Source organism: Pollachius pollachius (genome assembly GCF_949987615.1).
Source record: "Pollachius pollachius genome assembly, chromosome: 2".
Classification (NCBI taxonomy): domain Eukaryota; kingdom Metazoa; phylum Chordata; class Actinopteri; order Gadiformes; family Gadidae; genus Pollachius; species Pollachius pollachius.
Genome location: NC_136935.1, coordinates 45,352,343 through 45,379,805, shown reverse-complemented (window position 1 = coordinate 45,379,805; position 27,463 = coordinate 45,352,343). Strand labels below are relative to the sequence as shown.

The 27,463-nt window shown below is 44.3% G+C and overlaps 2 protein-coding genes and 1 long non-coding RNA gene across 4 annotated transcripts; 1 reads left to right on the top strand and 2 right to left on the bottom strand.

Moving 5' to 3' along the window:
- Window positions 1-5,636: 5,636 nt before the first annotated feature.
- Window positions 5,637-7,712, bottom strand: LOC307071982. Its single transcript, XR_013811654.1, has 3 exons — window positions 7,409-7,712; window positions 6,534-6,659; window positions 5,637-6,420 (listed from the first exon to the last, which is right to left on the bottom strand). It is a non-coding gene; the product is annotated as an uncharacterized lncRNA (long non-coding RNA).
- Window positions 7,713-9,097: 1,385 nt separating this feature from the next.
- Window positions 9,098-15,605, top strand: LOC307092085 (3-oxo-5-alpha-steroid 4-dehydrogenase 2-like). Its single transcript, XM_079758973.1, has 5 exons — window positions 9,098-9,430; window positions 13,209-13,363; window positions 13,668-13,769; window positions 14,871-15,021; window positions 15,316-15,605. The coding sequence occupies exons 1-5, from the start codon at window positions 9,153-9,155 to the stop codon at window positions 15,380-15,382; spliced, it is 753 nt and encodes a 250-aa protein (XP_079615099.1). The 5' UTR covers window positions 9,098-9,152; the 3' UTR covers window positions 15,383-15,605.
- A 2,652-nt stretch (window positions 15,606-18,257) lies between these two features.
- Window positions 18,258-27,290, bottom strand: LOC307092084 (uncharacterized protein). Of its 2 annotated transcripts, none has more exons than XM_079758971.1 (14): window positions 27,140-27,290; window positions 25,524-25,569; window positions 25,158-25,305; window positions 24,814-24,871; window positions 24,655-24,736; window positions 24,177-24,292; window positions 23,729-23,897; window positions 23,115-23,242; window positions 22,704-22,787; window positions 22,577-22,600; window positions 22,392-22,451; window positions 20,341-20,523; window positions 19,762-19,845; window positions 18,258-19,649 (listed from the first exon to the last, which is right to left on the bottom strand). In XM_079758971.1, exons 1-14 carry the CDS (start codon window positions 27,161-27,163, stop codon window positions 19,542-19,544), a joined length of 1,314 nt encoding a protein of 437 aa, XP_079615097.1. In that variant the 5' UTR covers window positions 27,164-27,290; the 3' UTR covers window positions 18,258-19,541. The 2 variants fall into 2 exon arrangements, with proteins under 2 accessions (XP_079615097.1, XP_079615098.1); XM_079758972.1 differs by lacking the exon at window positions 27,140-27,290 and adding an exon at window positions 26,871-27,027.
- Between the last annotated feature and the right edge of the window lie 173 nt (window positions 27,291-27,463).

The following is a 27,463-nucleotide window of genomic DNA, read 5'->3' as shown; positions in this document are numbered from 1 at the left end:
ACACACATAATTTCAGTCTGATATAGATACATGTAGATACTTTATTGATCCCCAAGGGGAAATTCAAGGTCCCAGCAGCTTAAGACACCACACACAAAAGGATGATAAAAAAACAAATCAACATGACTTTAACCTGACATATATGTACCTATCGTTACAGGACGTGAGAAGATGAACCCGCTCGCTGTGCGGGTATATGACAGTGACCTCAGCAAAGTTGTCCACAGGTTCCTGGATATGTGCCCAACCAGCGGGCCAAACTGTGGCACGGCTGAAGTGATCTACAAGAACATGGATGAGGCCTTGAAGAAAAACTCCATACCATGGAGAAACTGTGTCAGTCTGTCTGTTGATAATGCTCCTGTCAATACAGGAGCAAGGAATTCCATCGCATCCAGAATTCATCAAGAACATGCCAGCATCTACATCCATGGGTGCCCTTGCCACATCATCCACAATACTGCCAAACAGGCTGGCCAGGCCTTTTTGGAGGTGAGTTGAATAATGTGTGCTTAAGACCTACCGTATCCGTTATGCCTAACGTCAAGTCAAACAGGTTGTTATATGCTATGCAGTGACATGAACCAATAACAGCAACGTCTTGAGACCATAAATAATCATGTATTGCAGGTGTGTGGATTTGATCCAGAGGATCTCGCTGTTGATGTCGGATATTGGTTTAAAGGAAGTACCAATCGTAAAGGTTACCTGACAGGTATGTATGTGCAGTCCCAATGTAGTACAAATTCAGAAGAATTTGATCAAATTGGCATTAAGATGTTCCATTCTTGTCATAGAATTCTGTGAGCTCCATGGAAGTGAGTACATGGAAATACTCATGCACGTTTCCATTCGATGGTTGAGCCTGGAGAAGTGTTTGACTCGTATCCTGCAGCAGTATGGGACACTGGTCAGCTACTTTAAGTCATTAAGTAGGCATCACATTTTAATGATCCAAATGCATGGTTATTAGAACAGACTGAAAAGTAAATGTATGTAGTATGCACAAACATTTTTTTTTCTCTCTCTTTTTCCCCACAGATGACAAACAGCCAAGGTTCAGGAGGCTTGTGGAGGCGTTCTCTGACCCAGTCACAGAGGTGTATCTGCTCTTTTATCAAGCAACATTTCCAGTCTTCTCCACCTTCAACCTCCTACTCCAGAGAGAGAAGTTGTCCATCTTCCTTCTACATGATGAGGTAAATTGGGAAGGTTGGGATACAGTTTGCTAGTATGATGTACTATGTTTGTTCCTTTTTTGTTAGCACAAAATAAATGTACATTTGTACATCTTTTCTGAAATTTTTAGATGAGGGGTTTCATCCGCAAGCTGCTCTCAAAGTTTCTGAAGCCTTCAGCATTGCAGCACCTGGAACTGCATGAAATCCGCTTTAAGGAGCCATCCAACCAACTGCCAGGTAATTAGTAATTGTCTAAGTTTAACATCAGAATATGCACATGCACTATCCACACTCTGATCTCACTCAACACACTGTTTGTTAGAGGGCAGCAGTCATCTCGACACACACATGGGACCACAATGGAAACATGTCCCCAGGACTTTTTTGTTTAGCCCAAATGTGTGACTGACTATGCTGTATGCATTTCTGTCTAATAAACTATTCAATCAATCACTGATATGATGAAGATACTTAAAGGGGTGCTTTCAAGTCAGCTATTTGTGGTGTTTGATGGCGGTCATCTAAAGTGACTCAACACAGTCTTATTCCCGTCTCATACTAACATGTTGGTGCATACAGCATTGTTAATGACCTCTGAAGTTGTTGATTTGTCTCTTGTAGGAGAAAGGTTGATGATTGGCTTGACTACTCGAGCTACACTCAACAGGCTCCTTGAAGCAGGAGACATATCACCGCAGCAAGTGCAGAGGTTCCAGCAGGCAGCAGTGGCGTTTCTGGAAAGGGCTGTGGAGTATGCCATAAAGAAACTCCCCATGAAAGAACCTCTAATAAAACATGCCATGTTTCTGGATGTCCAGCAGAGAACAGTGTGGAGTGGAAGATGCCTTCTACTTTGTCGACAGGTTAGTTGGGGTATCCAGTAAAGTACATTTTATCTATAGTGCCAAATCCTGACACAAGTTATCTCAATATGATATGAGAGTAAAGTGGATGTAATGAAATTACTTTTTATTATAATTCAATGTGAACACAACTATTTTAAAAAAAAATAAATTAAATGTAAAAAACACTATAAATATATCTACCCAAGACTTTTGAAATTTGAACCTTGAAAACAAAGGTGCTGGCTACATAAAAGTAAGAAGAACATTAAAAAATGTTATGTAGTTTTACTACAAATTGGAAAAAAGTCAGACTAAATGAAGCCAGTGGCTCTTTCAAATGCAAGTATGAATGGGCTTCATGAATGGGCTGCTTCAGGCAAGAGATGTGAAAATCCTAGGATTTTCTTTTATTATTTTTACAAAGTGCCATCGATACATTCTTTTAAACATATTTATCCGGAAACTATAAGATTCAAAGTTTCTAATGATGTCACTTATATGTTTCTAGTACAAAACTCAGAGATTCAGATGTGTGTTTGGAACAGATTTTCAAATCCCCAGAGGGGGATTTAGACTCAGGGAGTTAAGACAACACATTTCCTTGTTTGATGACCACATCTGAAAAACAACCCCTGTTTCAGTTGTACTACTTTACCAGATCAGTGCACATTGTGTTCTTTTTAGATTTCCTGAACTTCTCCCATACAATGGACCTGAGGAGCGTGACAAACTGAATGAGGAGTTTCTGGACTACCAGTCCATGGACATTGCCATGCCCGAAAACCCAGCAATGCTTGACTTTGAGAGCTTTTGGGGGAACATGGCATCAATGAAGAATAAGGTAAAAATCATTCTCTACTCATGGGAATACCCATTGATATAATCAACTTAATACACAATAATACTTGAGAGTAATTAGGCTTCCTATGTACATTTTTCAAAGGTGACCGGTATGAGCAGATTTGGCAGGCTCTCTCATATTGCCAAGTTGGTCTTGGTTCTTCCACATTCAAATGCTGACGCAGAACGAGTTTTCTCTGTGGTTGGACTCAACAAAACTAAAACCCGAAACAGTTTGGCTCTTGAGGGAACTCTATCGTCCATCATGACCGTGAAGATGGAGAGCCTTGAGCCACACTGTTTTAACACCTACAACATGAAACATGTTCCCAGTACAGCTAAATGATGGAGAGTTGGTTGAATTTTGACAAATAAATGTCTTTTGCCAAAACTTTTGTTACATTTTTTATTTCTAGTTTCTGGTTAATTAAGACCAGCATTAGGAGGCCACAGTGCAGGCAGAGTCGCTGGCATGGAGGTGAGGACAACAGTCTTAAGGTATAAATCGACATAAAACAGGACAAATCAATATTAAAGGCCAAATGTTTTTCGCCGGCGGCGGCAGCCGAACGCGTCACGACACTAAAGTCTCACTCTTAGAATTTTCTGAAACTTGGCAGCCCTTCAGCATTAAAGTAACCAAACACCTTCACTCTCTGTCCCTGAAAACCTCAATCAAAGCCAGAAATCTAGGGGTTATCATGGATTCAGATTTACATTTCGACGGTCACATCAAATCAGTTACAAATCTGCATATTATCACCTTAAAAATGTAGCAAGACTTAGAGGGCTCATGTCCACCGAAGACTTACAAAAACGTGTACATGCCTTTATCACTAGTAAGCTTGATTACTGCAATGGTCTCCTTACAGGTCTCAAAAAAAACCTCTAAGGAAACTTCAGCTTGTTCAGAATGCTGCTGCTAGAGTTCTAACAAAGACCAAAAAATGTGAACATATTACACCAATTCTTAAATCGTTACATTGGCTTCCTGTAGGTCAGAGGATTAATTTTAAAATCATGTTGCTAACCTATAAATCCCTACATGTTTAGGCCCAAAATATTTAACTGATATGCTTCCACTACATAAGCCTTCTAGACCACTAAGATCTTCTGAGACCAATCTGTTTATTATCCCCAAAGTAAACACGAAACATGGGAAAGCAGGATTCAGTTACAATGCAACAAATAGCTGGAATAAACTCCCTGAGGATTTAAGACTTGCCCCCAACTCGGACCACCTTTGAAACAAGACTTAAAGGGGTAGTTCGGAATTTTGGACATAGGGCCTGATTCCCAAGTGAGCCTTGGTGTTCTTTATCAGTGGACACAGTTTTCAACACATTTCATTCAGTCCTTCTAGTTGCAGAGTTCGCTCGTGCTAGGCTAGCGCACAGCAACGGGCAATGCTAGCCTGCTATTAAAAACAGTCTTACCCACTCAACAGTACACCCGAGGTAAATCAATTATAACGACAGACTATAGATTTAAATGTCTGTGTTGATTGAATAATTTCAGAAATAAAACTAACCTTGCATTGCATTGCATTTTGAGGGAATTGCTTGGTCTCAGCTTCAGTGTTATATTCCTGGTTGTAGGCTACGGCAGCGGCGGACTGATACCTAGGTTACCGGCTCTAATTTTTTTTACATGCCGCTGTCATTGCTACAGACGCAGAGTACAGTGAACGAAGGAATTCTATTATCGTATGCAATGAACAAGATATGGCCACGTTTGGAGGACTTAGCGATGCGTCTGCTTTTGAAGACGATTATGAGGAATTTGTTGTATCCCACGAACCGTACATGTACGAGCCGGAATACACGGATGAAGAACTGAGAGAGATGGATGCTCAAAGGGCAGAACGAGAAAGAGCGTCTTTAGAGACGGCCCCCGCTGGAGCTGCAGTAGAGAACCGGGACAGAACAGCGGGAGGCTGGTGGTGCCAGTGCAGAAAATGTATTCAAATGCCGACAGAGGACGAATGTTTTTGCTGCAAGGAGTGGGACTTAGTCATCCCACAGATGCAAGAGCTGGAGCTGGACACTAGTTTTCAGGATCTCGATGTGTCTGGGCATAGCGCCTCCTGAGACAGAGCAATCTGCATTACGGAGCACCAGGACTCTCCACCCCTTCTAAATCGAAGAGTGCTGGAAACATTCTTCTCCTTCGATAAAATAAATTGGAAAAGAAGACCCAGACCTGCTGGACCCAACGGCCATTTGTCAATGTTGTAAGTGTGCAATCCAAACAAAATGTAATTATGTGTTTCCATGCATGAACATACCATATATTAATTTAATTGATTTATTAAAGTCCAGTCAATCAATCAAATATTATATATCGTATGTTCATACATGGACTCCAAGTCTGCTTTATTATAGGCTAGGCCTACTCTTTACCCTTGATGTAGGCCTACTACCACAGCCTCCGTCTAAAGAGTGGCTGATGGAGAAAGCTTAGAATAACTAGCCAGCAATTATTTTTTATTAACTAAAACAGTTTCTTATTAACAATACTGATCTGGTTCAAAAGGTCCCACCAGGACTAAAGGAAAAAAATAACACACAAGCGTGACTTACTTGGACAAAACAGTTTTTACTGTATAGGCATAGGCCGTAGGCTTTTAGCCTGATCAATTCAGCAAATCAGTCTACCACCATGAATAGCAGTAGGGCCATTGTCTCTATGTGGTCTATTACCATAGCGTAGCTGTCTTTGGTAAGAGCTAACTTGTTTTCCTTCTTGTTTTAGGCAGTACCGATTGGTGGCTTACAGAATCGTTCTTGAGTGGGGGTTGAAAGGAACACAGCTGGGAAGAGGAAACCGACGTGTTCTTCCATCCTGTGTAGTGACCAGCATCCGAAACAAATACCCTTCGGCCGCTGGACAATATGTTGGCTTCAGGGAAGCACAAGATGCTCTAAGATTGTTCTGAACACAACACTACTGTAGGCTACTAGAAAACATTTGCTACTGCACCAAATCTTTTATATCAAACACAGAAAGAACACATACATTTGGTTACAGATGACACAATACGACTGTGAAGATACTTTGTATAATTTTACTTTTTTATACAAACAATTGCACCAAAGAGGAGATTTGAACAGTGTTCTAATGTTTACAGAAAAAATTAATAACAATGTATGTAAATGGTTCAATAAAAATAAGTTTGCTGATGACCTTTTGTCTTTTTACGATTTTACTAATATCTCTAATATTTGTCTGTTTGCAGACAGTATTTAGCTCCACACTAAACTACAGTTAGACTTTCATTTTCCCCTTTTAATCAGGTTTTAAAACGGGAGACGTGCTCTGCAATACTCTGATCTTTGTCCGGTCTTGGAGGTTGGTGGCTATGTTGTCGGATATAGTAGCTGGTTGCTGGATATAAAAAGGTGGATCTGCAAACTTCACAGTAGGATCCTTGCGCCTTTCCAGGACCCGCTCCACCAAATCCTTCCTGAATGTCTGCGTGGTTGGCTCGTACCTCTTCCTGGCAACCCATCTTTTAGTTTGTTTGGGAAAAACCAAATTGTATATCGGAGTCCCTGAGGGAGACAAAATGCACGACAAACACACAGTAACTTTACAGTGTACTTGTTAAAGAAGGCTTACAATTTTTGCTGTTATCTATTATGTGTAGGCGTGGGCGTGGCGAAACCTGTTCTGGAGTGGAGATGAACATCTTTAGTGCACCAGAACACTCAGTTGAGTCCTTGGATGATACTGGTCCGGAGGAGTCCTTTTTAGGGGTGGACTGTGGTACAGTGCACATCTCATGTGTTTCCTTTTCAGATAACAATAAGATATAAAAATTAAATGTATTACAACACACAACATAAAGACAAATAAACAACTTTCATGGATTTTAAAGTCGATCAAATTCAAGTACAGCTGTACAGTAGGCCTACGAAGTTTGAGAGACTGTTGGACCAATTCATAAACCACTACACTTCAAGGTTGCTAATCGATGGCTGCATCCATGATTGTTGCCTGTAGGCCATGCACAGAAGCCTCTTCTGCTGCCAATGCCATACGTTTTGCCTCAAAGTTACAGTACAAAACGTTAGCATAAACTCATGCTCTTGTTATGGAATATATCCTATGTTTGCAAGATTCTCTCTCTCCCCCTCTCCCTCTGACACTCACACAGGCCCTGGCCCTGACACACACACACACACACACACACACACACACACACACACACACACACACACACACACACACACACACACACACACACACACACACAAAATCGCTTTTGTCCTGATGTGAACTCTCTGCCAGGGAAGTTTGCATGTACACTTTACGAGCTTACATTACTTTTCTATCAGCAATTACCTAAAGTCAGCAATTAGCCATTCAGGTACCAAGTGTGTAGCTATACCATTAGCTAATGTTGTCACTCTCCAAAATGCATTGAACTGTAACTATACCGCTATGTCCACTAACGTTGTCATCATGAATCTATCAGTAGGCTAACATTATGAAAGGGGCAACTTTTATTAGCTAGAGTAGCCTACCAAAAGTTATTACCTGTTCATCAGTGGCTGTTGGTGCATTTGAAAAGACGGATGGCACCGCATTCGATTTCAGCAATGTCTTGCTCTTTTGGTTGCTTGGTTTCTCAAAGTCGTCCGGTCTGAAATGATCGCTACAAATTTTCCAATTGCAAGCAGTTTCCGCCGGTGTTTTGATGTCCAAGCCAGCAGCAACAAGCCACAATTAAGTCCTTTCTGGATCTCGCAATGGAAATTGGTGGAAACTTTGTGGTGCCCATCTGTAGCGTTTATTTCTACAATTGCTAAATGCACAATGAACCACCATGTTGCCGAGTCGTTCAATCCGCTTCTGTCCCACGCTTGTCTGTTTACTCTCTGCTGTAGTGATTCGGTTACACATCTAACCGCAGCAAAGTGAAATTCCGCTGCTGCTGAGAAAGTAGTCCCTCGATGATTCATGCGATGCAAGGTTAGTTTTATTTCTGAAATGATTCTATCAGCACAGACATTTTAATCTATAGTCTGTCGTTATAATTGGGTGTACTGTGGAGTGGGTAAGACTGTTTTTAATAGCAGGCTAGCATTGCCCGTTGCCGTGCGCTAGCCTAGCACGAGCGAACTCTGCAACTAGAAGGACTGAATGAAATGTGTTGAAAACTGTCTCCACTGATAAAGAACACCAAGACTCACTTGGGAATCAGGCCCTATGTCCAAAATTCCGAACTACCCCTTTAAGACTTTTAACTTTGGCTTTATCTTCTATTTTTACCAGAAAGATGATCTGATAAAATGATTGTATGAGAAGCACTGAGTCGGCCTTGTGTATGAAAAGTGCTACATAAATAAAGTTGCCTTGCCTTGCCTAACTCTTAGATTTTATTTGTTTCTAACCATTACCATTTTTTAAAATGGTGTGCATGTTTACATTGTTTGCTTCATTTAGACTTTGGAACTGTGTTCAAATACTTTCCCTTGATTTAAGCCATTCCACATTCCGCCTTAAGCTATGTGGCTTTATTAAAACATTTTAACCTCACTTTGCACTGCCAACACGCATTTTCTAGTCATTATTATTACCCATCAACGCTCATACACAACGACAGTACTAAAAAAGTATCACAAAGTTTTCGTGGGTCGCAACCATGGGGATAAAACGCCCCGCTCTTTCCAATTACTTTTGAGGCCAAAATAAAATGTATTTAAATCTCATAGTAGAATTCCAGCTGAAACCCTTGGCTCACTGGCTCTGTAAAGACTTTTTTGGAAATGAAAGTAACATCTATACAGAGCAATGTAATGTATTGATTGTTATCCAGTGAAATAAGTAATTTAGAAGGGTGTTGAACACTGGGGGTCCTAGAAACCCCCATCACGTGAAAATAATACACCATCCAAATCATGTTTCAAGTCTTTATAGAACATTTATTGACAAACGACAACAATATAAACACCAGACTATAACGAAGAATACATTTAGTGGCCGTAATATGAGACAGGGTAGGGCCTCTGGGCTACGGATATGATGAAGAAATGCGGTTAATATATTAACGCATTGGAGAGAGGACTGAACGGACCCCTTTTACATAACCTCAGAGAAAAAAACAGAGCGAGAGAACGAGACAGCGAGAGAGAAAGGCGGGGAGAGAGACCATGCGTGAGACAGAGAGAGAGAGAGAGAGAGAGAGAGAGAGAGAGAGAGAGAGAGAGAGAGAGAGAGAGAGAGAGAGAGTACTACTAGGATATAGCGGGCCCAGAAGAGAGGGGACACTCAGACGAAGATGGAGTGTAGGGAGAATTTGGTCCAGTGGCTGACCTGGTCTCTGCTCCTTGGGGGGCCGCTGGTTTGCTGGCTGCAGCTAAGCAAGGAAAGGCGGACGCTTTACGGCCGCTACACGAGGTCCGAGCACCGGTGTTTAGTGAACACCAAACTGGTCTGGATGATCCAAGAGGTGCCCTCGCTGCTGGTGCCGCTGGTCCTACTGCTCAGCACCGAGTCCCGGGCCGGAGTGGGCCGCAGCCTGCTGCTCGGAACCTTCTGCCTGCATTACTTCCACAGGTGGGTGGCCAACCGTCCGGATTTTAAACCGACAGTCCGGTTGCAGCGCCGCCACTACGTGCACGCGGTTGGGGTGGGAGTGATAGGTCGTTCGCGACCGAATCAGTTCATATGACTGAATCTTTAATAAGAACGAACCGAACTGATTCTTCTCTCTCGTTCGTTCTCAGACTCGATTCCTCCCAGACCCACTAGTCGCTGACTCACTGTTCGTTCACTGACTGTGAGTGGTGAAGAGGGAACAGGCTTAGTGAGCGAGCGTCTTTGTACTTTGTTTCATGCCAGATTAATCTAATATTTGAATGTCTTGTCAATCTGTCTCGTTATGTTAAACATCCAATAACCAACTACACCCCCCATCCCGCCAGCGTTTGGTTAAAGTTGCAATGTTGTGTTGATTGATGACCGACTCCCTCAATCGTTTGAGGGACGAGCTAAGTCTGACTGACTCAGACTCTTCTTGGCGAACTTTCCGACGCCAACTGAATCAAGGAAAATAATCATGAAATCCATCAGGCATCACATACCGGAGGGACAACAGGCTCGTGACCAGGGGCGATAGGACCATCCCTAAGGGGTGGGGGGGGGGGTCAGTCTCTGGTGAGAGCGTAATTTTCATACAGTGCCTTGCAAAAGTAGATTACTCATTTCACTGGATAACAATCAATGCCTTCATATTTTTCTATGTATTTGGAAAAACTGAATATTGAGTTTGTAAGTGTTCCACCCTTTATACTTACCAAAACTCATTTCAATAACATACACAATGTTACCTTCAGAAGCAACGTAGTTAGATGAGAGGTCTGTTGTACTGTAGAGTCTCATAAAAAGTGGTTCAGAATGATCGAGAGGTTAGTTAGTTAATGAAAATGAGGCAAAGGTTAAATCGTTATGACAGAACAGATCAGTCACAGATCAATTATAACAGATACATATGGGGAGAAATGTACACAACATTGTTAAAATCTCTGAATTCCATGGGGACAGAATCATATCCTCAAACGGTGAAAATAGACTCAATACAATACAGATGCAGTGTCGGCGTTAAGGTGGGGCATTTGCGGGCCGTGCCCCTCCTAACGGTCATTAATGCCCCTCCTACCACAGGTCATGGTGTGGCCAAAAAAAATCCCTCTTAGTTATTGTTTTAATATTAAATGTGCGAACTGTAACTTAAAATGTGCATGCATAGCAGGTTAGGCTTGGTCAATGCTAATTGGATGCTGAGTAAACTTGTTACATTTGATTCAACATAACGTTGAGCTGCAGCGCGCAGAATCCTGGTTTGAATCGAAAATGATATGGTAGACAGTTTGTCCGCCTATATATCACCACATTGCCGACAACAACAAGATCAACATATCGTTGATAATAATGATTAATAATTAGCCTAAAAATAATAAATAAAAATGTGTTTCGTTTTTGATAGCATTTCTGCTGTGTTTGACTGTGAGGTCAGCACTGTGTTAAAATATTTCTCAAACGGCAGTCCCCCCCCCCCCCCCCCCCCCGCTGGTGACCCATGCTCCTCCAGTAGATCTGCTCTGGCGCCGACTCTGTACGGTTGTTGAGAAACCAGGCCCTGCCTCCAAACATCTTGGACAAGAAGCAACTAGTAAGAGTTACGATCTCAGACGAAAAACAAGCCCTGGGGCCAACTTAGATTCTTGGTCGCGTTTCAAATGATAATACAGGAAACATGTGGGGAACTATAGACAAAAAAGACATTATCAAAGATGTATAAGACCAAGTTTACAACATTAACAAATCATTTGATTGCAAGTTATACATTTTGATTAAATTGTTTTGCTTCATTGGGTTTTCTTCGACTTATTCTTCAGAGGTCGGGACTGCAGTCATTCGATTGTCTGAAAACGAGGGAGGCATCTGATTGGCTACAGATAGTTCCTTGTTGAAAAAACTGCATTTGTGAATCCAGCCACGTCAGGAGAGTCTCAAAAATCCACATATAAATACAGACCAGTTCACACACGAATGACAACAAGTACACAAATGAAAAGCGGCTTGTAAATTCAAGTTTAACAGTTTTTATATAAATGTAACAACATCCAAATACATTTTGATGAAAATTGCAAATATTTTTTAATTCATATATTTATGGATTTATATTACATTTAAAACAAGACACATTTGTGTGTGGATCAGAAATGTGTTTGTGAAACTTATTTTTGTTTATGGATTTATTTTACATACATACATACCGATATCCATGTGTGTGTGTGCATTGAAATGTATTTGTGAGAAGAGAGTAATTTATATATAAATCACAAAATACATTTGTGAATCCTTCTCTGTGCATTCATTATTGATGAGACTGTTCTGACCCCATGCCCCTCCTCTTCGGGCTTGGCCCGGGTCGGGCCTATCACAACTCATCACAACTAATATGGGGGTCTTATACGATGACTGTTCGGAGGAGAGAGGTCATGAAATATGAACTAGATATATTTCATGTTAGTAAAAGTAATCTAACTGCAATCACTACCGTAATTCTATTATTTGACGATAAGCCATTTAACAATCCCACAAACTCAGGATCTGTGTTTGCTCACAGTTGAATACTTGAAACTGATGAATCTGTATTTCAAGCTCTTGGAGCTTTGTCAATTAGCCTACATTTAGATCTATGTACTAATTGACAGATTTGTCTATACATTTTTAAATTTATATTTGACAAATTCACAGATGTCAGTTCACATTTATTGTTGATTTTACACATTTCCAAATTGAGCTAGTTACGCAACTCTCAACTGACGTTTAAACAGTAATAATGGATCCATAGCCTGTGTGTACAACATGTTACCCTGATGCAGAGACGTGCGGTGAGGTCCGTGGCTGGTGAGGCACTGACTTTTTCAGTCAGATTTACAAATATATGAACCCAATTGTTATATAGTACCGGCCTTGAATCATTATCTTCCATGTTTGCAGTCAGAAATGAAAAGTTTTTTTTTTTAATAAACAAACTGATGTAGTGCACTTGACCGCTTAAAAGAAGTTAACGGAAGCATCCTGTAAACACTGTGGGCTCACGCATACGCCCCCACAGAGGTACTGGCTGCCTCATTTCATGCTTTTTCAGCGCGGTTATGTCAGATCAGCATATTTAGTCTTGCTGCAAGACTAAATATGTTATACACATACATCAAATACATTAACTAGTTTAAGTAAAGTGCGATCATACAATAAAAGTGTCTACAAACATTACATTGCTGACAACGGTGAAAAAGCAAACTGGGTAGAGCGCATGCGCTCTACCCAGTTTGTGAGGGATTGCGCAATTCTCAGTGAGGCAGCACTGCTCGCTTCCTCAGCCGGCATCAGCTCGCATATTTCCCCTCAGGAAAAAGGCAATTTTAAATTAGATAATAAAAACAATTTAAATTATTGGAATCGTACATTAATTACATTTACACAACAGATCAGTAGACAAATAGGCTCCGCCTAACCTGCCTCCCCTGACTGCACGTCACTGCCCTGATGTACCATGGTGAATAAATAGTTGTGCAAATGTTTGAATTCATTTAATGACTTAATTTTGAACCCGGTTTTATGTCATCTTTGGCGGTATGGAAATGGCCACACACCCTGGATCCACACACACACACACACACACACACACACACACACACACACACACACACACACACACACACACACACACACACACACACACACACACGAAAATATGTATTTTATTCATGAGGCATGACATTCAGGTAGAGGAGACAATTTGGAATATAAAATACTTGCCCAGGTCGTTCATCTACGCCTGGCGGACCCGTGGGCGGCCGTTTCCTGTCCACATCGCCGTAAAATCGTTCATCTTCTGCGGCATGAACGGACTGCTGCAGGGACACTACCAACTCCACTGCGCCCCCTCCTGGCAGAACCCCGTACGGATGGCAGTGGGTGGGTCTAGGCCAAGGCCTCTGTTTTTAAATGACCATGTATACGATTTACTAATGCATTTATTTGGTAAGACAAATTATGAAAAAATACACATACCGTACATAAACTAACCCTATGCTCAAAGCACACTGGAAAATTACAATAAAAAACCGATAGAAAGTCGATAGAAAATAATCTTAGTGGGTAACTGTGTTTAGCAAATTAGACCACTTTTTGGTGTGCCTACTATAAATGCATATTGTTCTGGCCTAACTGTGTTTCTGTGCCAATATTTTATTTACATTTGATTTGTGTGCGTGTGCAGGTCTGCTTCTGTTCTTTGCAGGTCTGATAATCAACATCCACAGCGACCATTTGCTGCGGAGCCTGAGGAGACCAGGAGAAGTACACTACAGGGTCCCCAGAGGTACCCACAGTACTACAGTACTACCACAGTACCAACACAGTACTACAGTACTAACACAGTACTACAGGGTCCCCAGAGGTACCCACAGTACTAACACAGTACTACGATACCAACACAGTACTACAGCACTACCACAGTACTAACACAGTACTACAATACCAACACCGCACTACATGGTCCCCAGAGGTACCAATACCCACAGTACTACAGTACTACCACAGTACTACCACAGTGCTACAGGGTCCCCAGAGGTACCAATACCCACAGTACTACAGTACTACCACAGTACTCACACAGTACTACAGTACTACCACAGTACTACAGGGTCCCCAGAGGTACCAATACCCACAGTACTACCACAGTACTAACACAGTACTACAGGGTCCCAAGAGGTACCAATACCCACCGCACCACAGTACTACCACAGTACTACAGTACTACGATACCAACACAGTACCAACACAGTACTACAGGGTCCCCAGAGGTACCAATACCCACCGCACTACCACAGTACTAACACAGTACTACAGGGTCCCCAGAGGTACCAATACCCACCGCACCACAGTACTACCACAGTACTACCACAGTACTACCACTGTACTACCACAGTACTATGATACCAACACAGTACTACAGGGTCCCCAGAGGTACCAATACCCACCGCACTACCACAGTACTAACACAGTACTAACACAGTACTAACACAGTACTACCAAAGTACTACCACAGTACTACGATACCAACACAGTACTACGATACCAACACAGTACTACAGTACTACCACAGTACTAACACAGTACTACGATACCAACACAGTACTACAGTACTACTAACAGTACTACAGTACTAACACAGTACTACAGTACTAACACAGTACTACAGTACTACTAACAGTACTACAGTACTAACACAGTACTACAGTACTAACACGGGACTCAACCAGTACTACAGTACTACTAAAAGTACTACAGTACTAACACGGTACTAATACAGTACTACAGTACTTCTAACAGTACTAACAGCATACTACAGTAATGACATGATACTACAGTACCGGTGCAGTCCTACAGTACTGATCTTGCCGCCTTGATCCGGCCCTAGGGGGGATGTTTGAGTATGTGTCAGGGGCAAACTACCTGGGGGAGATCCTGGAATGGTTCGGCTACGCTGTGGCCGTCTGGTCGCTCCCTGCAGCCTCCTTCTGTCTCTTCACCGGCTGTATCATCGGCCCACGAGCAATACACCACCACAGGTACAGCTACGCCTACACCCATACAGGTGCCTCACCTGCACCACCATAGGTAACACCACCTACAACTGCACCACCATAGGTAACACCACCAACACCTGCACCACCATAGGTAACACCACCTACAACTGCACCACCATAGGTAACACCACCAACACCTGCACCACCGTAGATTACACCACCTTCACATGCACCATGCACCAGTTCACCTCCACCTCCGTACATAGAGAACACCCTGACGGATGAAAGGATCCTCAAGCGAAGTTAAGGCCTAATGTGTTTCTGCTCTCTCCTCAGGTTCTACCAGCAGCAGTTCAAGGACTACCCTCAGTCCAGAAGAGCCCTGATTCCTTTCCTTCTGTAGAACCTTGCATCATTTATGAAACAAAACTGCATATCATTATACATTTCTTGTTTTTTTCAGTTTCTATTGTATGCACTTGTGATTTATTGAATTACACAATATGCTTAACATTTCGACTTTAAGCTAATATATATATTTTATATTGTTTCGTTTTTCTTTACTTTTTACACAATTTGTATTCTTCCGTGTGTGGACATTTAACAAATAAACACCAGGAAACGTTTTTTTTTTTTTATCCCACTTTATTTGTTATGAACAGCAACAATTTCACACAGACTTTGTTGGAGAGTTGAATAAAGGCAAATTGAATGGTTACACAGGTGTGTGTTAGTGTAGATGGGGGCAAAAGAGTAAGAAATGTCGCCCCCTGTCTTCTGGAGGTAGAACTGGAGAACCGTTATATCCTTCCAATAAATTGGTCAAGAACTGCTATAAATTATGACACATTCCCTATAGTAATACAAACGTCTTCTACTTTCCAATTTAAAAACTTAAAACACAAGGTTGACATGGTAAGGCCCGTGGTATTCAAAGATCATAGATTAACAGATGCTTAGAAATCTGAGAGCAAACAAGCATTGAAACCACAGCAGAACACAGAGATACAAGTACAATCACTCACCCTCTCTCACACGCACGCACGCACGCACGCACGCACGCACGCACGCACACACACACACACACACACACACACACACACACACACACACACACACACACACACACACACACACACACACACACACACACACACACACACACACACACACAAAGCTGAACCAGGAGAGCTATGGCTATGATAGGAAAGCACTTCTGAAAAAAATAAAATCTGAGTGTCCAGGCAGACAAACTTAAAGGTGCGGAGTGTAGAATTGAGTGGCCTCTAGTGGTGGGGTTGCAGATTGCAACCAATTGAATTTTCATGGGATTATACACAAATTGAAATATATATTACATTCCTTTTCTGCTAATTCCGTTCCACAAGGCTGCAACTTTAAAGGTTGTACCAGCGATTTTAGGCCGAAACAAAAATGATCACAATCATCTGATCTTGAGTGTGATCCGCTACCTGCCCGCCCCAAAAGCCACCGTCAAAAAAACACGTCTCTGTAGGCAAACTATGCTCAGAGACCATACACAAAAGCAAATGCCAAACAAATACCAACCACTCACACCAAAATAAATAGTATTCCAACCAATCACCGACAAGGAGTGGGTGTTGTGGGGTTTTGCGCTACGTTCATTGTGTTTTTTACGGGATGCACAAAACACGAAGGGAGGGGGTTTGTTTGGGATCTCGCTTCAAATACCAACAGCAGTGACGTCACCCAACATCGCTGATACATCCTTCAAAGCAGAGGCTTTTATAAAGATACTTGTAACTGGGCTGGTCGGACCAGGTGGACTGATTGTGTGTCTCTATACAATACCCAAACACCAGTCCAAACAAAGAGGCAGACAGAGAGGCCTTTGTCCATGGTTATTTTACACCTGATGTAAATGTAATAGCTGCCCTGTTCTCACCAGGAATCAGATTGAAAATAGATTAATTCATGTTTCAGTGACTTCTTTAATCACCAGAAGTCAACTTTGAAGAGTTGGGGGGAGGAGAATATCTTCTCATTATGCTAGTTGATGGTCTCACTCCACTAGGGCAAGTGGCCAAGGGGTACAAAGAAGCATCTGTTAGCTACCATTCAGCAAACCTGACACTAAAAAATCCTTTTAATCAGTAAGTGTGTTAAATCAATCCATTTAAAGACACAATGTGTTAGATTTAGCCTCTTCCAGTTAGGCAAAAGACCTTCAGAATTCATATAGCAATGAACTGAAAAACTGTGACGCGTACTAGCATAGCTCGGCTGGCTTGGTGGCATGTGGGGGAGAGGTTTTGGGAGTGTTGATGGTAAGATTCTTGTAAACAAAGAGAGAGGACAGCCTTTTTATTTATAGAATATATCAGTTATAGGACAATATTTCAATCACTGACTGTAGCATTGACTAAAGATGTGTCCAGTTAATTTTAAGCTAGAAGCTATTTGAAATATTACACTTCACAACTTTATTGATGTGTAACATATCCACTCCAGTTCCAGCTATCTGCTATCCACTCCAGATCCAATAGATGTTCTGCCTTCTACTTCTGTTATTTGAGCTCTTCGATTCTGGCAATTTATTTAACATTGTTAAACCAAGCCATGATGAATCTCAGACCAAAAAACAACCCCAGTAAAACTATGAGGTATTGCATTGTCTTGTGAGTTTGGCTATCAGCGTTGAGATGAGAAAAAAGTTAGAATGAAGATTCAAAAGGAGAACGAGCCAACCGTTTGACCTCATCAAGGCGACTTCATGTAGAAAATGTTTGAGTTGAAACTCTGCAAGGCCACTGAGGACGTTGCTACTTGCTAACGTCCGGACTAAGCATATTGTTTCCGTTGTATACAGTTCAACTGCCGTATAGTGAAACAGCACCTTGCTTCAGAAGCTCCTGTGAAGACCAGAGGCCGATCCACCACGGAGAGCCACCACATCACGCTACACTAGACTTAGGTGGAAGGCATCTGTGATCCTTGAATAAGTGACCTCAACTAATCGCAAAACTGTTCTGAAGGTATTGACCTTTGGTGTACATATGTAGCACTAGGCAATCACTTCATCCACGTCAATCTACTGATTTACGTTTCTTTCATTTGTTTTCTTGGTACCTTATTTTCCTTCCATCAACATTCAAAAAATGAAATAGTAATTTACAGATGGAAACGATGATTCACAGCAGGGAATATAAAGATCCTACTGATCGCTGCAGTAACACATTTATCTACAAATAAATATAGAATGGGAGTAATGTTTTGTGTAATTGTGTGTTAAAGCATTAAGGAATCAATAGTTTTTTAATTGATCCACTGATCCATGTAAAAATACTACCAGGTAACATTTAAAACTCAATCCCAATGCGTAATCCTAACCCCATACAAGGCTAATCTCTATATATGTAACTCTAACCCTGTCTAAAATAAATCATCATTCCAATCTCTCACCAAAGAAATGCTAGCCATGAGGGACTACTTCGGTTAGGGTTAGGAATGAGCAGTAAAACCCTTATTCCAACTCATCTCAAACCCTTAACCAAAGTAGGACAGTTATTCCAACTCATCGCTAACCCTGAACCAAAGTAAAGCCCTTATTCCAACTCATCTCCTACCCATAACCAAAGTAAAGCCCTTAGTCACACTCATCTCCTACCCTTAAACAAAGGCCTAACAATGTACACAAAGCAGAGCGGGAAAGAAAGCTAAAAAACAAGGATATATCCGATATGAATAACTATGAATACATCATGTAAACAAATGTTGATTATTCGACACGGATGACTCCGATAAGCATGTATTTAAGCGATAAATATGAATCTAATTCACCCGAATCCATTATTTAAATATGTTTCTATCGTTTAAACATCAAACATGGCCGATATGCTCAGGTTAAATCAGGTGGGGGCACCAGTTAAGGGGACCAGCAGGGGCACCAGGTGGGGGCACCAGGTGGGGGCAACAGGTGGGGGTACCAGGAGGTGGGACCAGGTGGTGGTACCAGTTGAAGGGACCAGGTGGTGCACCACGTGGGGGCACCAGGTGGTGGGACCAGGTGGTGGTACCAGGTGGTGGGACCAGGTGGGGACCAGGTGGTGGGAGCAGTGGGCACCAGGTGGTGGGACCAGGTGGTGGTACCAGGTGGTGGGACCAGGTGGTGGGACCCGGTGGGGACCAGGTGGGGACCAGGTGGTGGGACCAGTGGGCACCAGGTGGTGGGACCAGGTGGTGGGACCAGGTGGGGACCAGGTGGTGGGACCAGGTGGTGGGACCAGTGGGCACCAGGTGGTGGGACCAGGTGGGGACCAGGTGGTGGGACCAGGTGGTGGGACCAGGTGGTGGGACCAGGTGGGGACCAGGTGGTGGGACCAGGTGGGGACCAGGTGGTGGGACCAGGTGGTTGGACCAGGTGGTGGGACCAGGTGGTGGGACCAGGTGGGGACCAGGTGGGGACCAGGTGGTGGGACCAGGTGGTGGTACCAGTGGGCACCAGGTGGTGGGACCAGGTGGGGGCACCAGGGTGGGACCACTGGGCATCAGGTGGGGGACTAGGTGGTGGTTCTGGTAGGTTACAGGAAGTTGGAGGAGTTGTTCTTTCCTGTGTCAACCTCGAACTTGTAGGCGGAGTCACCGGGTTGGGCGGGGTTAGGAGGCACTGGTGCTGATGTAGCCTCAACCTGGAGGGGCAGGGCAAGGGTCAGAGAGTGAGTGAATGTGTGTGTGTGTGCGTACGTGCGTGCGTGAGTGACTGAGTGGGTGATTGACTGAGTGTGTGTGTGCGTGCGTTACCTGGGGAGCCAGCAGGGGGGCGTTGGCGGGAGCAGAGAGTGCGGCATCGCCCGGTGGAGCGGAGTACATCGCTGGAGCATAGCCCTGGAGACAAGCAGTCTTATCGCCCGCAAACCTCCGGCAAACACGTGTTCACTGACCGGCCTCTCACACATGAACTAAGGGTCATCTCCGGAGAACCGGGTCCGGAGATGACCCGGAGTGGCCCTTAGACACGCCACATCTTTCATAAGCCGCATCAGACGTGATCACACAGACCGGAGATACTCGGAAGTGCATCGGAAGTTCGGAAGATACAGCGGAAGTCGCTGTTTTTTGTTTACAACGCATCGTGGATGAGGCTACCCACTCCGCAAAGCTGATTATTTCTGCTGTGATTCTCAGTACTCAGGAAGTTGGAAGTTGGAACGCGGGAGAAGAGTAGAGCACGAAGCAGCTCCTGGTTTTGCGCCAGTCGCACGATGGAAACGCCGTTCACACTCGCCCACTCGCTCGCTCGTTCTCAAATAACACTCGGGCCTAGTCAACTCTGGGTGAACTCCTGGGTGGAGGAGGAGGGAGGTGTGAGGCGGTACGTACCATGGGAGCGGGGCCGGGCTGGTAGGGTCCAGGCGCCGGGACATTCCACTCTGTGGGCTGGGCAGGGGGGTACCCGGGGCCAGCGGGGGGGTACCCAGGGCCAGCGGGGGGGTACCCGGGGCCAGCGGGGGGGAACCCCGGGTCCAAAGGGGGGTACATGGGGTTCACGGGGGGGTAGGAGCCCTGCAGGAGAGAGAAGAGCAGCACGTCCACTTCCTGTTAGCGTGCTGCGGTGGCCACTAGCAAGCACCCTCCTGTGTTGTCAGGTTAAAGGTGAGCTCAGGTGATCTCTCATCCAGTAGTCCTGGTGGGCTACCCCAACCTCCGGACCACGGTGTCGCTGAAAGGTTCCCCTGCACCACAACCAATCCCTCTGAGGGAGGGCTCTGTTCCAGCGACCCAGGCCGGCCAGCTATTTGCCCGATCAAAACTGAGCTCAGCACAATAGTCTGCAGATCAGAGCTCTATGTTAAATGTGTAAGGGGTCCATTTGAAACCAATTTAAGTATATGCTAGTGAGTTATAATTGGTTATGTTGTAGCATATACTGCTGCTAGTGGGTTAGAATTGGTTCTGTTGTAGCATATACTGCTGCTAGTGGGTTAGCATTGGTTCTGTTGTAGCATAAACTGCTGCTAGTGGGTTAGCAATGGTTCGGTTGTAGCATATACTGCTAATAGTGGGTTGGCATTGGTTTGGTTGTAGCATGTACTGCTAATAGTGGGTTGGCATTGGTTTGGTTGTAGCATATACTGCTAATAGTGGGTTGGCATTGGTTTGGTTGTAGCATATAATGCTGCTAGTGGGTTAGCATTGGTTCTGTTGTAGCATATACTGCTAATAGTGGGTTGGCATTGGTTTGGTTGTAGCATATACTGCTGCTAGTGGGTCAGCATAGGTTCTGTTGTAGCATATACTGCTGCTAGTCGGTTAGCATTGGTTCTGTTGTAGCATATACTGCTGCTAGTGGGCTAGCATTGGTTCTGTTGTAGCATATACTGCTGCTAGTGCGTTAGCATTGGTTCTGTTGTAGCATATACTGCTAATAGTGGGTTGGCATTGGTTTGGTTGTAGCATATACTGCTAATAGTGGGTTGGCATTGGTTTGGTTGTAGCATATAATGCTGCTAGTGGGTTAGCATTGGTTCTGTTGCAGCATATACTGCTGCTAGTGGGTTAGCATTGGTTCTGTTGTAGCATATACTGCTGCTAGTGGGTCAGCATAGGTTCTGTTGTAGCATATACTGCTGCTAGTCGGTTAGCATTGGTACTGTTGTAGCATATACTGCTGCTAGTGGGCTAGCATTGGTTCTGTTGTAGCATATACTGCTGCTAGTGGGTTAGCATTGGTTCTGTTGTAGCATATAGTGCTGCTAGTGGGTTAGCATTGGTTCTGTTGTAGCATATACTGCTGCTAGTGGGTTAGCATTGGTTCTGTTGCAGCATATACTGCTGCTAGTGGGTTAGCAATGGTTCGGTTGTAGCATATACTGCTAATAGTGGGTTGGCATTGGTTTGGTTGTAGCATATAATGCTGCTAGTGGGTTAGCATTGGTTCTGTTGCAGCATATACTGCTGCTAGTGGGTTAGCATTGGTTCTGTTGTAGCATATACTGCTGCTAGTGGGTCAGCATAGGTTCTGTTGTAGCATATACTGCTGCTAGTCGGTTAGCATTGGTTCTGTTGTAGCATATACTGCTGCTAGTGGGCTAGCATTGGTTCTGTTGTAGCATATACTGCTGCTAGTGGGTTAGCATTGGTTCTGTTGTAGCATATACTGCTGCTAGTGGGTTAGCATTGGTTCTGTTGTAGCATATACTGCTGCTAGTGGGTTAGCATTGGTTCTGTTGTAGCATATACTGCTGCTAGTGGGTTAGCATTGGTTCTGTTGTAGCATAAACTGCTGCTAGTGGGTTAGCATTGGTTCTGTTGTAGCATAAACTGCTGCTAGTGGGTTAGCATTGGTTCTGTTGTAGCATAAACTGCTGCTAGTGGGTTAGCATTGGTTCTGTTGTAGCATATACTTCTGCTAGTGGGTCAGCTACACGTACCGGAGAAGGCTGCAGGCCGTTCCACTGTCCCCCAGCTGGAGGGGGTTGTACTGCCGGACCCTGTTCACACACACACACACACAAACGTTTTACGTGTGTGTGTGTGTGTGTGTGTGTGTGTGTGTGTGTGTGTGTGTGTGTGTGTGTGTGTGTGTGTGTGTGTGTGTGTGTGCGCGCGCGCATACCGTATTGGGCCCATGGTAAAACACCTGTAAACACAGACAGAAATGTTATCACTCATTGAGCGGTTCCTGAGTGGTTCTGGTTGTTCCTGTACTCACGGGAGGGGAGGGGGGTGGGGGGGGAACTCACCGTGGGCTCCCCAGGACCAGGTTGATAGGAGGGGGGAGGGCCGGCTGGACCTCCCGCAGGGGAGTACTGCCCCACCGGGGTCGTCTGGGAACAGAGAGGAGGGGTTAATTACTCACTTAATTAATACATGCCAAATTTAACTAAATAGCGTTACCTGAAGGGTAGCGTAGGTACGGGCGTTGTTACCTGTAGGATGTGTGGGTGGGGTTACCTGTAGGGTAGTGTAGGTGTGGGTGGGGTTACCTGTAGGGTAGTGTAGGTGTGGGTGGGGTTACCTGTAGGGTAGTGTAGGTGTGGGTGGGGTTACCTGTAGGGTAGTGTAGGTGGGGGTGGGGTTACCTGTAGGGTAGTGTAGGTGGGGGTGGGGTTACCTGTAGGGTAGTGTAGGTGGAGGTGTTTCAGGGGGGTTACCTGTAGGGTGGCGGGGGAGCCTTTCTTCTTGAAGATCTTCTTCCTGCAGCAGCAGCAGATGCCAGCTGGGATGCCCATGAGCAGCAGGAGGGCCAGGAGGGGGCTCCCCCCGCTGGAGTCATGGTGGTCTGGAGCCCCCCCCCCCCCACACACACACAGCATTAACATCCGCCCCTCAAGGACCCACTCCTGATCTTAGCGTAGCATAGCGGTAGCATTAGCATCTGGTGACCTTCGTTTAGTTGTTTTAAAAGAGACAGAGAGAGAGAGAGAGAGAGAGAGAGAGAGAGAGAGAGAGAGAGAGAGAGAATGTGTCACACCAGAAATAGACTGTGTGTGTGTGAGGGGGTATTTAGGGCTCAGGATTTTTTACATTATTAGGCTCAGCTGTGTGAGTACATACACATAGTGGTATATATCTATATAAATATAGCTCTATATACCTATATCTATGCATCTACATATAGTGGTATATATATATATATATATATATATATATACACAGTACATACATACATACATACATATATATGTCTCTTCAGAGTGGTATATATATAGATATAGCTCTATAGATCTATGTCTATGGAGTATCTATCACAGAGTTGGAGTCGTACCCGTGAGTTCCATGCGTACGATGGACACCACACGGTCCCGGCGGTCTACGAGGGTGTAGTGGCCCACGTCGGTGGTGTTCACCTCCCGGATCTCAATCCTAGTGCGCTGCGGTCGCACCCGGTCGTGGTACTCCAGGTGGTCCTGACCAACCGGGGCCCCATCCCGCACCTACACACACACACACACACACGAGTGTTCAGCTTCCTTCGGATCTGGCCCCTCGACTTTCACGCTATAACTATCTGTCCAGACATCTATCTATGTATCCATCTATCACTCATCCCTCCATCCAACCCTTTCCATCCATCTCTAATCCCTCGATCCATCTCTCATCCCTCCATCCATCTCTCATCCCTCCAGCCAACTCTCTTTCCATCCATCATATCTCTCCATGCTCCCCCCCCGCCCCCCAACAAAGCATTACCAGGGTTACCCCTGTAGCGTTACCAGGGTGATGTTGATGTTTTCTCCAGAGAAGCGGAGGGTGGCGTCACTCAGCTCGATGCCCTCCAGAGACACAGAGAGATCCTCCCCGGCAAGACACTTCGTAAAGACGTGTCTCACTGCTCACAGACAGGCAGAGAGAGACAGACAGGTAGACAGTCAGGAGAGGAAAAGGGAGACAAACTTTTTTTTCAAAGTTTTAGCTACACATCAAGCCACTGGAAGTTGCTCATGGGAAAACTTAAGACAGTTCGTGTTTAACTTGAATATACCAGCAGGCTAGCCAGAATAGACTGGGAGGTAGTGGACTAGTTGATTTAACGAGTAAATACCAGCAGGCCAGATTGAAAAGACTGAGAGGATGTGGACTAGTTGATTGAACTAGTTAATACCAGCAGGCTAGCTGGAATAGACAGAGACAGACGTAGTGAACGAGCAGTTAACTAGTTGAGTTGGTTAGGTAATAACCAATGACACGTACGTGTTACGGCTACTTTAACGCTGGACACCTCCTTTTTCCAGAAGTCTTTCTGGATGTACGTTCCCTCGTCCGCATACGTCACCTACACATCACATCACGCTCATTAGTAACACAGTATCTATGAATAATGACGATTCGATAATGACGTAACATGCTGACCTTATCCAGAGTCCAGCGGCGGTCGCTTCCCGACCCAGAAACACTCCCTCTTTTTGGCCTGCGGGTAGACACAACCATGCGACTGTAGTACGGCTCGAGTCATACTGGATGGGTAGCAGTACTGATACTGTAGCAATACTCTAGTAATAGGGTACTGGTACCAGTACTGTTACTGTAGCAATACTTTATTAATACAGTACTGGTACCAGTACTGATACTGTAGCAATACTTTATTAATACGGTACTGGTACCAGTACTGATACTGTAGCAATCCTCTAGTCACACGGTACTGATACTAGTACAGTTCCTGTAGTTGTATTACTCTAGTCAGACAGTACTGGTACCTGTGCTGGCCCTTCTCCCAGTAGACGTCAGTGGGCACAGACTGGCCTGCAGGGATGAACTCCAGTCGCTCTGAGGTCTTGGTGAGGAAGATTTTCAGCTGCCGGCCGTGAGCCAGACGCTCATGGAGGTCATTGATAGTAAAGCATTCTGGTAGAAAAGGATCCGGTCAAATGTCATAGAGGTGAGGGGGCTTGGAAGTTAACAAAAAACATACGAACGGGTGAGAGAGAGAGCAAGACACACATACACAGACAGACAGTGAAAGAGAGAGAGACAGAGAGAGAGACACAGAGACAGAGAGATGGATGGAGATAGATAGAGAGTGGGACAGAGAGAGACACAGTGAGTGAGTGGGAGACACTCACCAGCACTGAGGATGGTTCCCAGCAGAACCACGACACACCCCAACATCTACAGAGAGAGAGAGATTATTGTTCTGCTGCTTCTGTAAATATATTTCACCAGGCGCAGGCAGACCTCGTTCAAGTACAGTATTCCAGTGACTAGCCATCTCCTTTCCTTTGCTCTTCTGTCCTCAGTAAGAGGCTTGCTGTAGTTTTGCCACACTGATATTTCGATTTAGTTTGGGTTCTGTAGGTGCTGATTGCGTTTGTGGTTTTGTTTAGTTGTTCTTTGTTTTGGCCCTCTAATGCTACTCGTATCATCAGGGCTCATGCGTGTTTTCCCCAGACCAACCAAGTGTCCGGTGCAGCCAGGAGATAGAGCCAAGTGCCAGCTCACAACTCATTTGAATTGAAACGAAAACAGTGGTACATACACACAGTGTGTGTTTGTGTGTCACAGAAAGACAGACATTCACTGTGTTTAAACAAAATAAAATGTAAACTTAATTTTGCCAAACCGATCAGAAAAGCTCCTTGAGTGGGAGCTGTGTGGTGGACACTGGGTTACCAGCCAAGATGTTCCAACTGCATGGTGATATACACCCATGAGGAGATTAGTTACCAGCCATGATGTATCCACTCTATGGTAATAAAAACTGATTAGGAGATCAGTTACTGTGAACACATCGTGCATTTGGTTATCAATCACTGTGACTGGCAACTGTTCTGGTTTGTGTTAATAAGTTTAAAACAAGTTGTAAGCTAGCTTACTGCAAGCCAGTTGTAAATAATGATAACACACAAACACAGTCAAGACAAGACAAGAAATAGAGACGAGAATGAGGCTTAATAACAACGCCCTCTCATCAAGAGAAAGGTCATGTTATAACAGTTAACAAATAACTTCTTAAACACCTTTAAACCCAGCCTGTACCAACACACAGGCTGGGTTTAGTGGGTTGGGAGAGAGAGAGAGACAGAGAGAAGAGAGAGAGACAAAGGGAAGAGACAGAGAGACAGACAGAGACAAGAGACATAGAAGAGAGAGGGAGAGAGAGTTATATTTCCAGGGGGATGGACAAGGAAGATCCCAGACGAACACCAGATGAATGTCGGCGGACACAAAATACAACTGGACGTGCCGAGCGTGCAGCATACATCCGATAATATATTATCTAATATCTTAGTCTATATCCTAATATACATTAGCTCATATATTATCTATATCCTTATGACTCACATATAAGCCATATCGTTCTGTGAACCTCATATTGTATCTATATAGCACGCTATATATACACACACACACACACACTATATAAATAGTATATATATAAATAAGTGGTATATATTATATATATAGTATACCGTATATTGTTATGTATTGAATCGCAAAGCGGTGAGAACAGGGAGAACCGGAGCGCCCTCGTCCTTAGGGCGAGGCGAGGCTCTCCCTCGCGCGCTGACCGGAGACCGGAGACGCGCCTTTCGCCGGGGGAGCTCTCCCGTCCCAAAACGCCCTCGCACACACACACATCCACACACAGGCGACTGTGCAAGACCAAGGCTGCGGACACAATTTACGTTGTATTCATGGGTCACACTCACACACACAGCAACAGTAGGTTATGTCTTACCTCAAACGCTGATTTTCTGGTCATTCCCTTGGCAACATTCCATTAAACACGTCTGACGGAAGAGGAGGAAGATGGGGGAAGGGGCAGCAGAGCGTGTGTGCGTATGATTGTGTGTGCGTATTATTGTGTGTGGATGTGTGTGTTGTGTGTGTGTGCGTTTGATTGTGTGCGCGTGTACCGGCGTAGTGTTACCCGTCAATAACTGGCGGTAAAAAGCGAACAATTGTACCCTGCACGGGCCTGCAGGAAGGGAAATTGTAAAAAAAAAAATGAAAGGAATGCATGTGATGCATTATTAGTTTGTTCTTAAATCAAACCCCATGC

Excerpts from the sequence above, each read along its gene's own strand:
- LOC307092085 (XM_079758973.1), top strand. The coding sequence starts at position 9,153 with ATGGAGTGTAGGGAGAATTTGGTCCAGTGGCTGACCTGGTCTCTGCTC. Across the intron at positions 13,364-13,667 it reads CCCCGTACGGATGGCAGTGG|GTCTGCTTCTGTTCTTTGCA; the intron begins GTGGGTCTAGGC and ends GTGCGTGTGCAG. Across the intron at positions 15,022-15,315 it reads CGAGCAATACACCACCACAG|GTTCTACCAGCAGCAGTTCA; the intron begins GTACAGCTACGC and ends CTCTCTCCTCAG.
- LOC307092084 (XM_079758971.1), bottom strand. The coding sequence starts at position 27,163 with ATGACCAGAAAATCAGCGTTTGAG. Across the intron at positions 22,601-22,703 it reads CTGGTCCTGGGGAGCCCACG|GTGTTTTACCATGGGCCCAA; the intron begins GTGAGTTCCCCC and ends CTGTGTTTACAG. Across the intron at positions 22,452-22,576 it reads TTTACCATGGGCCCAATACG|GGTCCGGCAGTACAACCCCC; the intron begins GTATGCGCGCGC and ends GTGTGTGAACAG.